The sequence below is a fragment of the Saimiri boliviensis genome, chromosome X (genome assembly GCF_048565385.1).
Source record: "Saimiri boliviensis isolate mSaiBol1 chromosome X, mSaiBol1.pri, whole genome shotgun sequence".
Taxonomy (NCBI): Eukaryota; Metazoa; Chordata; class Mammalia; order Primates; family Cebidae; genus Saimiri; species Saimiri boliviensis.
Window position 1 is genome coordinate 84,501,637 of NC_133470.1, and position 14,078 is coordinate 84,515,714.

Consider the following 14,078-nt stretch of genomic DNA (forward strand, 5'->3'; position numbering starts at 1 on the left):
TGGAAAGCAGGGCTCCCGCCGGGCCGCCCAGAAGCTTTCGGCAGCCTTGGCCCTGGTCCGTTTTCGAGCAGCCCGGGCCTCTGCCCTGCCCTCCGTCCTCAGCGCCAGAAGCCGCCGTTTGTCCTCCAGAGCCCCGCCCGGGCGCTCCCGGCCTCGCGGAGATCGCCGCGCGCACAACGCGCTGGGACCCGGGCCCTCTCCGGCGCGGGGCGCCCCCGTGTGGTCGAGCGAGTGGCCGCGGCGCGCAAGATGGCGGCGGGCCCAGGCACCGCCTCTTCCGCCACGCCGGGCGTCCCACGAGGCCGACTCGAAGGGGAAGTGAGTCAGTGTCCGCGGACCCGGCCGGCCCAGGCCCGCGCCCGCCGCGGCCCTGAGAGGCCCCGACAGGCCCCGGCCCGGCGGCGGCGGCGGCGGCGGCGGCGGCGGCGGCGGCCATGGCCGGGGGGCCGGGCCCGGGAGAGCCTGCAGTCCCCGGCGCCCAGCACTTCTTGTACGAGGTGCCGCCCTCGGTCATGTGCCGCTTCTACAAAGTGATGGACGCCCTGGAGCCCGCCGACTGGTGCCAGTTCGGTGGGTGGCGGCGGGCGGCCGCGGGGAGCGGGGGGCGCGTGGGCTCCCGGCGCCGACGCCTGACGCCCCCCGCTCCGCAGCCGCCCTGATCGTGCGCGACCAGACCGAGCTGCGGCTGTGCGAGCGCTCCGGGCAGCGCACGGCCAGCGTCCTGTGGCCCTGGATCAACCGCAACGCCCGTGTGGCCGACCTCGTGCACATCCTCACGCACCTGCAGCTGCTCCGCGCGCGGGACATCATCACAGCCTGTGAGCTCGGGACTCCGGGCACCCCACGGCTGGGGGACCGGCGATTCCCACGGGGCTCCCCTACCCGGGCCTCAACCTTCCTTTCCTTACTTGGCGTCGCAGGGCACCCTCCCGCCCCGCTTCTGTCCCCAAGCACCACTGCCCCGAGGCCCAGCAGCATCCCTGCACCCGCGGAGGCGGAGGCCTGGAGCCCCCGGAAGTTGCCATCCTCAGCCTCCACCCTCCTCTCCCCAGGTAAGAGGGCCAGGTTGTTGGACTCGATGGACCCGAAGAAGGGCCCACCTTGACTTCCACGGCTGTAGACCCCGCTGCTGGTCTCTGCCTGCCTCTCACTGGTGTCTTTATGAAGCTATTCCAGGTTCCCAGACCCATTCAGGGCCTGAGCTCGGCCTGGTCCCCAGCCCTGCTTCCCTGCGGCCTCCACCGTCATCTCCAGCCCCTTCCTCTACCAAGGTACGTGTCCCCTGCCCTCCAGGGAAGAGTCAAGGCAAGGAGGAAGGAACTCAGGCTTTGGCACACCGCAGCCCCAGTCAGCCAAGCCGGGTCAGCTGGGAGGCAGAGGGTGGGGAGAGCCTGCAGCCTTGGGCAGAAGGGAGGAGAGAGGGACCCTACCTGATCCAGGCTCTCTTCCCACAGCTAGGCCCAGAGAGCTCAGTGGCCCTCCTGCAGGGAGCCCACCCCTCTCCATTCTGCTGGCCCCTCTGTGAGATTTCCCAGGGCACCCACGACTTCTCAGAGGAGCTCAAGATCGGGGAGGGTGGCTTTGGGTGCGTGTACCGGGCGGTGATGAGGAACACAGTGTATGCCGTGAAGAGGCTGAAGGAGGTGAGTGTCACACCCTGACAGGGACCCTGGAAGGCCATCAGCCAACCCTCACTGACTTCTCCAGCCTTTCCCCTGGCCTCAACACAGTCCCTTCAGCCCTCATTCCAGCACAGGGTCCCTGGCCCCTCCGTTGTTCCGGGCCTGGGGCAGGTGGCATTGCAAGCCGAAAGGCCTTCACTTACAGAGCCTCATGCTAGCCGTCTTCCCTGCCCCTCCCCCGCCACACCCTGGGGGGCTGCAGGAGGCAGACCTGGAGTGGAGTGCGGTGAAGCAGAGCTTCCTGACTGAGGTGGAGCAGCTGTCCAGGTGAGGCTCCAGACCGCCCAGCACAGCACCGGGCTCCCTTGGGCACCTGAGGCCTGCCAGGCCCAGGCGAACTGAGGCCCCCATTCGGGGCTGCCTGCCCAGTCTGGCCTGATGGAAGATGCTCCTCTTTTTCAAACAGGTTTCGTCACCCGAACATTGTGGACTTTGCCGGCTACTGTGCTCAGAATGGCTTCTACTGCCTCGTGTACGGCTTCCTGCCCAACGGCTCCCTGGAGGACCGTCTCCACTGCCAGGTCGGCTCCCTGGGCCCGGCGCGCTTCCCAGGACCTGAAGCACTCCTGACACCTGGCTGGAGCCAGGCACGGGGCCTGGGGCTTTTTGCCTGTGTGAGTGGGTCCTGCCAGCAGGCCGGGCCTGCGCTTCCAGCTCCCCAGCAGCCCCCCGCTCGGGAGTTGGCCCACAGCAGGGTCACTTTTTCTCTTTCTTTGGAGACAGAGTCTCACTCTGTCGCCCAGGTTGGAGTGCAGTGGCTTGCTCTCAGCTCACCACAACCTCTGCCTCCCGGGTTCAAGCAGTCCTCCTGCCTCAGTCTCCCGAGTAGCCGAGACTACAGGCATGCACCACCATGCCTGGCTAATTTTTGTGTTTTTAGTAGAGACAGGGTTTTGCCATGTTGGCCAGGCTGGTCTTCAACTCCTGACCTCAGGTAGTACACCTGCCTCAGCCTCCCAAAGTGCTGGGATTATAGGGGTGAGCCACCGCGCCTGGCCGGGGCCACTGTTTCCTATAGAGCTCTTTCCGAGGCCTCTCCCGTTTGCAAGCAGGGCAGCCTGAGAGTCTCGTCGGCAAACCCCAGAGGCAAGAGGGCCGGGGCCGTCAGCTGGGCCACCCACTGCTGAGGGAGGGCCCTGGGGGCACACCGAGGGGAGAGCCCCCTTGCTTCCTCTGGCTACTGTGTTTGGGGAGAGTGGGGAGAATGCCTTCGAGGACTTCCCGATCACCCAGGGACAAAGGGATGAGTCCTGGGAGCCGCAGCACAGCAGATTCCATCTTGAGTGCCAAGAACGTGTCCCCAGCCACTGCTTGGCCTTGAGTGCTTTGCCAGGCAGCCAGGGTGGCTTAGTCTGCACGTGCTTAAGAAGTGCAAGTCGTGGAGATTTTGCTCCTCGTTTTCCAGGAGGACATAGGCCTAGAGAGTAAAGTGGTTCATTCCAGGCTGCACAGTGACAGAAGGATGGTTGGGATCAGGAACAGCCACCCAGCAACCTCCCTTCCCCCTTTGCCACCCCAGACCCAGGCCTGCCCACCTCTCTCCTGGCCTCAGCGACTGGACATCCTTCTGGGTACAGCGCGAGCAATTCAGTTTCTACATCAGGACAGCCCCAGCCTCATCCATGGAGACATCAAGAGGTGAGGAGGGGCCTGTGAGAACTGCAGGGGCGGGGCCTGCAGCCAGGGGACCCCCGACCCATCGATGTGGAGGTCAGGCACAGCCTGGGACCGCAACACCCCGGCATGGCACAGGTGTGGGAATAGGCCAAGGATGGGCCCTGCTGATGAGCAGAAGCCTCCAGGCAGCTGGAGCATTCAGGGCACTGCCAGCGCTTTCTGTGGGCAAGGCACTGGGCTGGCAGCCTCGAGTCCAGCCTCACCTGAGCTGGGCAGGTGTAGGAGCTAGGCCTGGGCTGATGCCACTCTCTTCCTTCCGCAAGTTCCAACGTCCTTCTGGATGAGAGGCTGACACCCAAGCTGGGAGACTTTGGCCTGGCCCGGTTCAGCCGCTTTGCGGGGGCCAGTCCCAGCCAGAGCAGCACGGTGGCCCGGACGCGGACGGTGCGGGGCACCCTGGCCTACCTACCTGAGGAGTACATCAAGACAGGAAGGCTGTCTGTGGACACGGACACCTTCAGCTTCGGGGTGGTGAGCCGCTGACCCCTCTGCTGGCTTAGAGGAGGAGAAACCGCAGGCAGGCAGAGGCAGGGGCTGCAGAGCACACTGCGGGCCGGGGCCATCTGCCAAGACCCCAGGAGGCTGCAGCTGCAGGCCCCTCCCTCCGAGGTTCTCCTCACTCTGCACCTAACTGTACTTGCAATTTCTCTTCAAGTGCGCTTCGGTCCCGTAATATCTGGCTCTGTCCTCATCTGCCTGTCTCAGGGCCGAACTCTTGTCAGCCCCATCCACGTCCACACCAGAGGCCTCTTCCCTGCCCAGGCACGGGGCGACAAGATCCCAGAAGCCACCGCCATGCCCTCCCTCTTCCCTCTCTCCAGGTAGTGCTAGAGACCCTGGCTGGCCAGAGAGCTGTGAAGATGCATGGGGCCAGGACCAAGTATCTGGTGAGCCTCCTGAGGCAGGCCAGGCGGTAGGCACAGCTGCCAACAGGCCGCAGTCGCAGCCCCTGGGGTGGAGGTGATCAGAGCGCAGTACCCAGGGGACGCCTCTGCTGCCGCAGTGGCCTCATTTTTTAAAGTGGGCAGGGCCCCAAACAGCTTCCTTCACCTGTCTGTCCTGCAGATGCCATGGGCCTTGTACAGACCCCACCTGGGCCGGGGGTGGGGGGAGGGGCGGTCCCAGGACAGAGGGATCAGGGCCGCAGCGGAACTCGGAGCACTCAGGCCGGAGAAAGGCGGTGGTAGAGAAGGGCCAGGCCCTGAGCAGCCCCCCAGGCCCCGCAGGCTGCGCTCGAGCTCTCCGTGCGTGCGTGCGTGCAGGCCGGCCTGAACTGCCTGTGGCCCTCCTTCACTCCGTCCGCCTCACCGGGGACTGTGGCGGGGCCAGGAGACTGAGACCTAGGTTTTAGCCCCAGGTTGACAGTGCCTTTGAGCAAATTCCTGCTCCCCTCTGGGCCTATTTTCCCAGATGCAAACAGACTTCACAGAACGAGCTCAGCCAGTAATTGCTTCACCGCTTCTCCTCCTGTTGGGGGCTGTTCCTGTGTGCTGTGGGGTCTGCGTTAGGATTCAGCCCCGCTGAGAACCCAGGAGCCAGGCTGGAGCCCTCATTCCTTCCCCTCCGAGTCCATCCATGCATCTTGCTGAAGAAGCAGACCCGGCTCCTTGGGGATCCTTGGGCTTCCCCACTTGCCCCCTACCCTGCAGCCAGAGTGCTCTTTTCTTGCTTTGCTTTTTTCTTTCTTTTTTTGACATGGAGTTTTGCTCTTGTCCTCCAGGCTGGAGTGCAGTGGCGCAATCTCGACTCACTGCAACCTCCGCCTCCCAGGTCCAGGCGATTCTCCTGCCTCAGCCTCCCAAGTAGCTGGGATTACAGGCGCCTGCCACCATGCCCAGCTGATTTTTTGTATTTTTGGTAGGGATGGGGTTTCACCATGTTGGCCAGGCTGCTCTTGAACTCCTGACCTCAGGTAATCTGCCCACATCTGCCTCCCAAAGTGCTGGGATTGCAGGTGGGAGCCACTGTGCCTGGCACAGACTGCTCTTTTCAAAGGCCTCTTTGCCTTTTCTCTGTTCTTAGGGTGAAGGCCCAATCCCTTATGTGGTTGACCCCATGACACCTCAGATCCCCTGAACTCGGGGCACTCCCTGCTGGCCTGCTCCACAGGCTTAGCATGTGCCTTCCCTCTGCAAGAAGAGCCACTTCCCACCCAGGTTCCTCCTAGTCTGTCTTATCTCAGAACTCAAGATGGCCTCCAGTCCTGCTTCCACCCCTCGGTGCCACTGCCTCAGGCCTCTACCCCACCAGAAAGTCAGCTCTGTCAAACCAGGCCCACAGTGGGCATTTAATAAATCTCTAAAAACTAAGCTGGGCGTGGCGGCACACACCTGTAGTCCCAGCTACTCGGGAGGCTGAGGCAGGAGAATCGCTTGAATACAGAAGGTCGAGGTTGCAGTGAGCCGAGATCACACCACTGTACTCCAGCCTGGATGGCAGAGCAAGACTCCTTCTAAAAAAAAAAATCCCTAGAAGCTGGGCACAGTGGTACGTGCCTGTAGTCCCAGCTACTCAACAGTCTGAGGCAGGAGGATCACTTGAGCCTGGGAGTTGGAGACCAGCCAGAGTAACATAGTAAGATAGGCATGGTGGCACACACTGTAGTCCCAGCTGCTAAGGAGGCCGAGGTGGGAGGATCACTTGATCCTAGGAGGTTGAGTCTGCAGTGAGCCATGATTGCACCACTGTACTCCAGCCTGGGTGACAGAACGAGTCCCTGTCTCAAAAAAATAAGTTGTAGAAAGACCAAGAGCTGGGCACAGAGGCTCACACCTGTAATCCCAGCACTTTGGGAGGCTGAGGCGGGAGGATCACTTGAGCCTGGTTGGAGACCAGCTAGGCCAACATAGCGAGACCCCCATCTCTCTTTTTTTATTTAAAAAAAAAAAAACAAACCCTACGATTGAGTGACAAGGACCTGAGGACAGCAGCTACAGGTGTCCCCCCACCCGGTAGCCATGCTCACAGTATCTATCCCACAGAAGGATCTTGTGGAAGAGGAGGCTGAGGAAGCTGGAGTGGTCCTGAGAAGCACCCAGACCGCACTGCAAGCAGCTCTGGCTGCGGACCCTTGGGCCACGCCCATCGCCATCCAGATCTACAAGAAGCACGTGGACCCCAGGCCCGGGCCCTGCCCACCTGAGCTGGGCCTGGGCCTGGGCCGGCTGGCCTGCCATTGCCTGCACCGCCGGGCCAAGAGGAGGCCTCCTATGACCCAGGTAGCCAGCTGCCCACTGGACGATGTGGCCAGTCCGAAAGCCCACATTCCAGGCCTGCTCTGTAGTGACCCCATCTCAGCACCTGCTAGGTCTCTCTCTGGAGTCTCCACACATTTCTTGCTTGCCCTTTGGTTCTGCTTGGGGCAGTGCCCCCCTGAACTAAGGGGCTGGGCAGTCCTGCTTTGCTAAGCCCAGCTCTGACCCCACTTCACGTAGAGAAGGAAAGAGCTTCTTCCGCGCCCCCTGCTGGGTACACTGTGCCACTGCCTCTGCCTTTTTCTGTCCCCTCCCTAGTACCCCACCTCTTCTCCTCTGGTGACGGTTGGAAGTGGAGAAGGCCCCGTTTGAGGGCAGTGGGGCAGTGATTCACTTTGTAGAAGAGATAGAGGCCTTCTTAGTCTTTGCCTTGGGCAGCTGCGCTTCTCAGCACTGCCTGTGACAGGAGCAGAGGGCCTAGCGGCAGAGTGTTCCCAACTGCAGGGTGTGCCGGTCCAGAGCCCTGGGCCAGGTCACAGATGGTCTGTTCTCCACTTGCAGGTGTATGAGAGGCTGGAGAAGCTGCAGGCAGCGGTGGCAGGGCTGCCCGGGCAAGCAGAGGCCGCCAGCTGCGTCCCCCCTTCCCCGCAGGAGAACTCCTACATGTCCAGCACTGGCAGTGCCCACAGTGGGGCTGCCCCATTGCAGCCTCTGGCAGCACCATCAGGAGCCAGCGCCCAGGCGGCAGAGCAGCTCCAGAGAGGCCCCAACCAGCCCGTCGAGAGCGACGAGAGCCTATGTGGCCTCTCTGCCGCCCTGCATTCCTGCCACTTGACTCCGAGCTGCCCTCTGGGCCCGGCACCCCTCGGGGAGGCCGGCTGTCCTCAGGGGGACCCGGCAGGAGAATTGAGCTGGGGGAGTGGCCCAGGGTTCCGAACGGCAGCCACCGAAGGTAGCTGGGGAGATGGGTTCTCAGGAGAGGGACCTGGGCCTCCTTGGGTCAAAGCCCCCGTAGTTCCCACCCCAGCCTTCTAGAAGAAGAGAACCAGGGCCGGGTGTTCAGCTCACTGTGTCCTTAGCAAGCCTGGTTTCCCCTCCCCCGGCCATGTCATCCCCAGGTGGAACTCACTCTTCAGCCCTCCCCTGCCCCATTCCTGAAGGCCAGGAACAAGGCAGGCTCTGTCCAGGGTAGCCTGAGAGCTGGGCCCTGCCCCGGGACTTCTCAGGAATTCAGGCCTCAGGCCAGGGAGGCAGGACGCTGGGGTGGGGGTGGGGGGGGGTGGGGCTGGGGAGGTGTGAGGCTAAGGGGCGCTATCTCCACCCCAGGACTGGCCCTGGGCAGCTCTGCATGGTCATCGGAGCCACCGCAGATTATCATCAACCCTGCCCGACAGAAGATGGTCCAGAAGCTGGCCCTGTACGAGGACGGGGCCCTAGACAGCCTGCAGCTGCTGTCGTCCAGCTCCTTCCCAGGTGCTGCTGCCTGGGCTGGCCTCTGGGGGTCTCAGGCACGTCTGTGCCAGCTCCAAAGAGCAGAGTCTGTCCCTACTGCGCTGAGGGTGTGGGCAGCCAGGCAGGCCACTACCTCTGGAGATCTCTGGAAGCCCAGCCTGGCCCCCATGGCCCCCTTAGCAAGACCCTGGCCCACCCCTCCCTCACTTCCTGACAATAGCACCTCCCTTAGCCCGAGGGTGCCGGAGGCACTCTGCTTTCAGGAAATAGGAAGCCCCAGCAGGAATTTTCAATCCGAAGTACTATTTGAAGAGCCACCGCTTAAGAACCCTCAGCTGGGCGAGGTGGCTCATGCCTGTAATACCAGCACTTTCGGAGGCCAAGCTGGGAGGATCACTTGATCAAGGCAATCGTGAGCCGTGATCAAGCCACTGCGCTCCAGCCTGGGAGGCAGAGCCAGACCCTGTCTCAAAAAAAAAAAAAAAAAAAACCCTCAATTCCCAAGAGTGCTCTGGGAGATAAGGGAGCATGGCCCAGCCCTTGAGCCAGGGTTTCTGGCATGGGGGAGTCTCCCCCACTTGCTGAGTGGACTTTCCTCTTCCTTCTGTAGGCTTGGGCCTGGAACAGGACAGGCAGGGGCCCGAAGAAAGTGATGAATTTCAGAGCTGAATTATTCACCTGGGCAGATTCCCCACATCCGGAAGTCAAAGTTCTCATGGTCAGAAGTTCTCATGGTGCGCGAGTCCTCAGCACTCTGCAGGCAGTGAGGGCGGGGGCCCTGCTGTTCTAGGGTCAGTGGGCACAGGCAGGCAGAGTGGAACCCTGCTTCTACACCAGCATCTGGGGGCAAGGAAGGCTGGCATCATCCAGTGGAGGGTGGTGCAGGCTGGGAGGCTGCTGGCTGCACAGACCCACAAGGGAAGGAGAGGGGCTGCTGCGCAGGGGGGTGGAGCGGGGAGCTGGCTCCCGAGAGCCAGGAGGGGCGTCTGCAGCCCAGACCTCCGGCAGCAGCACTTTACCCATCTCTTTGGACTTCGCTGAAAGCCTGCAGCAGTGGCCACCCTGCACAGCAGAGCTGATGAGGCCTAGGGCCCTCCTACTGCTTACAATTTGGAAAAGTGGCTGGGCGCGGTGGCTCACGCCTGTAATCGTAGCACTTTGGAGGCCAAGGCAGGAGGATCACTTGAGCCCAATAGGTCAAGACCAGCCAGGCCAACATGATGAGATCCTGTCACACCAAAAAACATTTTAAACAATTAGCCTGACATGGTAGCGCATGCCCGTGGTCCCAGCTACTGGGGAGGCTAAAGTGGGAGGATCATTTATGCTTGGGAGGTAGAGGCTGCAGCAAGTCATGATTGCATCACTGCACTCCACCCTGGGTGAGAGAGCAAGACCCTGTTTCAAAAAGAAAAACACTGGGAAAAGTGAAGTCTGGCTGACCTGTGGCTCAGTCCCAGGGAGAAGTGAGAATTCTGAGATCCTCCCGAGAGCCGAGCAGCACCCATCCGTACTTGGGGCCGGTGGCTTCAGGCTCTGCCGGGGACCTGTGAGCTGGCCTAATGTGATGGTCTGCAAGCTAGGCCACCCCTGAGCTGCACAGATGAGCTCCAAGCCAGGTCAGGCTTCGGAGGCCACAAGGTCAGCCTCAGGCCCAGGCACTGATTGTGGCTCGGGGCCACCACCCAAAGGCCCAAGACCTAGTTACCCAGACAGTGAGAAGACCCAAGAAGGCAGAGAGTTGGGAGCGTGGCAGAGAGTGAAGGGAAAGATTTCAGGGAAAATAAATGTGTCACATGTCTTTAGAAGCAAGTTAGGTTTCATGTCACCAAGTGTCCTCTTGCACGTCCAAAAGTAGCGCAGGGCGGTAGCACAGGCTTAGCAGTGATCTTGTGTTCAGCCATGAGTCACACTACGTGCCCCATGAAGCTGGGCATTGGCGAAGTCCAAGCTGTCCTTGAGTAATAAAAACGTATGTTGCAATCTCGGGCTCTGCTTGTGGACTTTGTTGCACCGAAAGCCTTGAGCTTTCCCAGTGCTTTGCACTGCAGGGTTCCTGAGTGTCCAGCCAGTCTCCACTAGGGTCTTCTTTCTACTCCGGGCTGGCCACACCCAGACTGGTGACGGATCCACAGTTTGGCTACCTGGTGCTTACCATGGCAGGTTTCTCCTGATGGATAGTTCATGCTTTTTGTGCTATTCGGACATCTTTGATTTTCTTTCTTTTTTTGGCCATAAAAACAACGACCATAAAACTGTACCTTTAATTTTCTAATTCATCATGATATTTTACAGAAATGCAATTGATGCTGGGCGGGGTGGCTCACGCCTATAATCGTAGCTCTTTGGGAAGCTGAGGTGGGCAGATCACTTGAGCCCAGGAGTTTGAGACCAGCCTGGGCAACATGGCAAAACCCTGTCTCTACAAAAAGTACAAAAATTAGCCAGGCATGGTGCGCATGTGTAGTTCCAGGCTACTCGGGAGGCTCAGGTGGGAGGATCGATGGAGCCCAGGAGGTTGAGGCTGCAGTGAGCCATGATTCCACCACTGCACTCCACCCTGGGCAACAGAGGGAGACCCTGCCTATATATAAAATAAATACATAAATAAGCAGTAGCATTTTGTGTATGGACCTTATATTCTGTGACTTTGTTTAAATTCACTATTTTTGTGAGATGGAGTTTCACTCTTGTTGCCCACCTGCAGTGCAATGATGTGACCCCTCAGCTCACTGCAAACTCCGCCTCCCAGGTTTAAGTGATCCTCCTGCCTCAGCCTCTCTAGTAGCGGAGATAACAGGACCTGCCACCACGCCCAGGTAATTTTTTTTTTTTGTATTTTAGTAGAGATGGGGTTTCATCATGTTGGCCAGGCTAGTCCCGCACTCTTGACCTCAGGTGATCCGCCGACGTCAGCCTCCCGAAGTGCAGGGATTACAAGAGTGAGCCACCACACCAGCCCTTTTTTTTTCTTGATCAGCCTAGAGGCTTATCCATTTTTATTGCTAATTTCAAAGGACCAATTTTTGCTTTTATTGATTTTTCTCTGTTCTTGGTTTATTTTCCATTTTGTTGGATTTGCGTTGTTTCTTTCCTTTTGCTTATTTTGGGTTTAACATGCTTGTCTTTTTCCAGCTTCCTAAGGCATAACTTTAAATCATTTATTTATTTATTTTTTTTTTTTTTTTTTGAGACGGAGTTTCGCTCTCGTTACCCAGGCTGGAGTGCAATGGCGCGATCTCGGCTCACCGCAACCTCTGCCTCCTGGGCTCAGGCAATTCTCCTGCCTCAGCCTCCTAAGTAGCTGGGATTACAGGCACGCGCCACCACGCCCAGCTAGTTTTTTGTATTTTTAGTGGAGACGGGGTTTCACTATGTTGACCAGGATGGTCTCGATCTCTCGACCTCGTGATCCACCCGCCTCGGCCTCCCAAAGTGCTGGGATTACAGGCTGAGCCACCGTGCCCGGCCTAAATCATTTATTTTTTAAGCCTTTCTTCATTTCTTTCTCTTTTTTCTTTTGAGACAAAGTCTTGCTCTGTTGCAATGGCATGATCTCGGCTCACTGCAACCTCCACCTCCTGGGTTCAAGCAATTCTCCTGCCTCAGCCTCCACATGCCACCATACCCGGCTAATTTTTATAGTTTTAGCAGAGACAGGGCTTCACTACGTTGGCCAGGCTGGTCTGCAATTCCTGACATCGTGATCCGCCCGTCTCAGCCTCCCAAAGTGCTGGGATTACAGGTGTGAGCCACCGCGCCTGGCACCTTTCTTCTTTTCTAATACAGGCATTAAAGCTGTAAATTTTCCTTTAAGCACAGCTTGAGCTTCATTCTGTACATTTGGATATATTCTATTTGCTCATAATGTTGTCTAATTTCCCTCACGATTTCCTCTTTAACCAATGAGTTACTTAGAACTTACATACAATGACTTACTTACAATGAAGTACGTTGTTTATGGCCAGGCGTGGAGGCTCAGGCCTGTAATCCAAACACTTTGGGAGGCCGAGGTGGGTGGGTCACCTGAGGTCAGGAGTTCGAGACCAGCCTGGCCAACATGGGGAAACCCCGTCTCTACTAAAAATACACAAAATTAGCTGGGTGTGGTGGCGGGATGCCTGTAATCCCAGCTACTTGGGATGCTGAGGCAGGAGGATCGTTTAAACCCGGGAGGCGGAGGTTGCGGTGAGCCGAGATGGCGCCTTTGCACGCCAGCCTGGGAGACAGGGAGAGACTCCATCTCAAAAAGTTGCACGTCATCTCTTTGCTCTTTATTTCTAATTTAATTCCATTGGGGTCAGAGAACTTCTCTGTATGATTTTGATTCCTTTAAATTTATTGAGACTTACTGTATGGCCTAGCATGTGGTTTAGCCTGGTGAGTGTGCTCCATATGTATTTGAGAAGAGTGTATGTTCTGTAGGTGGGTAACATGTTCTATAAATGTTGACTAGGACTGGGTGCAGTGGCTCACGCCTATAATCCCAACACTTTGGGAGGCTGAGGCAGGAGGATCACTTGAGCCCAGCAGTTTGAGATCAGCCTGGGAAACATGGCAAACAATACAAAAAATTGGTGAGGCATAGTGATATGTGCCTGTAGTCCCAGCTATCTGGGATGCTGAGGTGGGAGGATCACCTGAGCACAAGAGGTCAAGGCAGTGAGGCGTGATCACATTGCTGCACTCCAGCCTGGGTGACAGAACGAGATGCTGTGTCAAAAAAGTAAGGAATTTTTAAAAATGTCAAACTAGGTCAAGGTGGTTGGTAGTGCTGCACAGAGCTTCAATACCCTTTTTTTTTTCTTTTGTTTAGACAGAGGCTCACTTATGCCCAGCCTGGAGTGCAATGGCGCAATCTCGACTCACTGCAACCTCCGCCTCCCGGGTTCAAGCGATTCTTCTGCCTCAGCCTTCCGAGTAGCTGGGATTATAGGAGCCTGCCAACATGCCCAGCTAATTTTTGTATTTTTAGCAGAGACAGGGTTTCACCATGTTGGCCAGGCTGGTCTCGAACTCCTGACCTCAGGTGATCCACCCACCTTGGCCTCCCAAAGTGCTGGGATTACAGGAGTGAGCCACTGTGCCTGGCCTTTTCTTTTCTTTTCTTTTTTTTTTTTTTTTTTTTTTTTTGAGACACAGTCTTATTCTGTCACCTAGGCTAGAGTGCAGTGGTACAATCTCGGCTCACTGCGACCTCTGCCTCCCAGGTTCAAGCAATTCTACTGCCTCAGCCTCCATAGTAGCTGGGACCACAGGTGTGTGACACCACATCCAGCTAATTTTTACATTTTTAGTTAGTAGAGACGAGGTTTCACCATTTTGGCCAGGGTGGTCTAGAACTCCTGACCTCAAGTGATGTGCCCCCCACGTCGGTCTCCCAAAGTGGTGGGATTACAAGCGTGAGCCACTGCGCCCAGCCCAGTCTTACCCTTTTAACGAGGCTGACAGTCTCTGCCTTTCAGTCGGTGCATTACATTTAATGGCTGGGGTTAAGTTGTCCTCTTGTTATTTGTTTTCTGTGCCCCATGTGTTGTTTGTTTCTGTTTTCCTCTATTTTTGACTTCTTCTGGATTAATTACATATTTCTGAGATTCCATTTTTTTCTCTGCTGTTGACTTGGTCGCTCTGATAACTCAGTGAGACGTAGCTCTGCTCAGACCCTCTTCCTGAACCTGGTCTGGAAAGTGCCTCTGGGTGGAAACTCAGGGCACTTGTAGGGTTTATCATATTTGTTTCTCTGTGGTCACAGCCCTGCATGGCCTATTGTCCAATATCTAAAAATAAAATGATTGTCCAGTTTTTTAGGTGTTTACAACTGGGATCAGTTATTCCATTGTGGCCAGGATAGTAAGTTTCTACTCTTTTCTAATGACTTCTTCGCTCATAATATCACACTACATGATCAATGTCTTCCTTACTTCTGGATCTGTTTTCTTTTCTTTCTTTCTTTCTTTTCTTTTCTTTTCTTTTTTTTTTTTTTTTTTTTTTTTTTTTTTTTTTTGTGAGACCTGAGTCTCACTCTGTTGCCTAGGCTGGAGTGCAGTGGCACAATCTCGGCTTATTGCAACCT

General features: G+C 57.2%; 1 protein-coding gene across 2 annotated transcripts; it reads left to right on the forward strand.

Moving 5' to 3' along the window:
• Positions 1 to 239: 239 nt before the first annotated feature.
• IRAK1 (interleukin 1 receptor associated kinase 1) lies at positions 240 to 9,988 on the forward strand. 2 transcript variants are annotated; one of them, XM_074392288.1, is made up of 14 exons: positions 240 to 570; positions 651 to 818; positions 921 to 1,052; positions 1,168 to 1,271; positions 1,455 to 1,643; positions 1,828 to 1,949; positions 2,089 to 2,203; positions 3,202 to 3,320; positions 3,623 to 3,830; positions 4,181 to 4,246; positions 6,341 to 6,577; positions 7,115 to 7,505; positions 7,880 to 8,026; positions 8,616 to 9,988. In XM_074392288.1, the coding sequence occupies exons 1-14, from the start codon at positions 435 to 437 to the stop codon at positions 8,672 to 8,674; spliced, it is 2,193 nt and encodes a 730-aa protein (XP_074248389.1). In that variant the 5' UTR covers positions 240 to 434; the 3' UTR covers positions 8,675 to 9,988. The 2 variants fall into 2 exon arrangements, with proteins under 2 accessions (XP_074248389.1, XP_039319871.1); XM_039463937.2 differs by having other exon boundaries at positions 298 to 570; positions 1,885 to 1,949.
• The last annotated feature ends 4,090 nt before the right edge of the window (positions 9,989 to 14,078 follow it).

Coding starts and splice junctions, on each gene's coding strand:
- IRAK1 (XM_074392288.1), top strand. CDS start 435: ATGGCCGGGGGGCCGGGCCCGGGAGAGCCTGCAGTCCCCGGCGCCCAG. Junction 1,272..1,454: donor CAGCCCCTTCCTCTACCAAG/GTACGTGTCCCC, acceptor CTCTTCCCACAG/CTAGGCCCAGAGAGCTCAGT. Junction 7,506..7,879: donor CCGAACGGCAGCCACCGAAG/GTAGCTGGGGAG, acceptor TCTCCACCCCAG/GACTGGCCCTGGGCAGCTCT.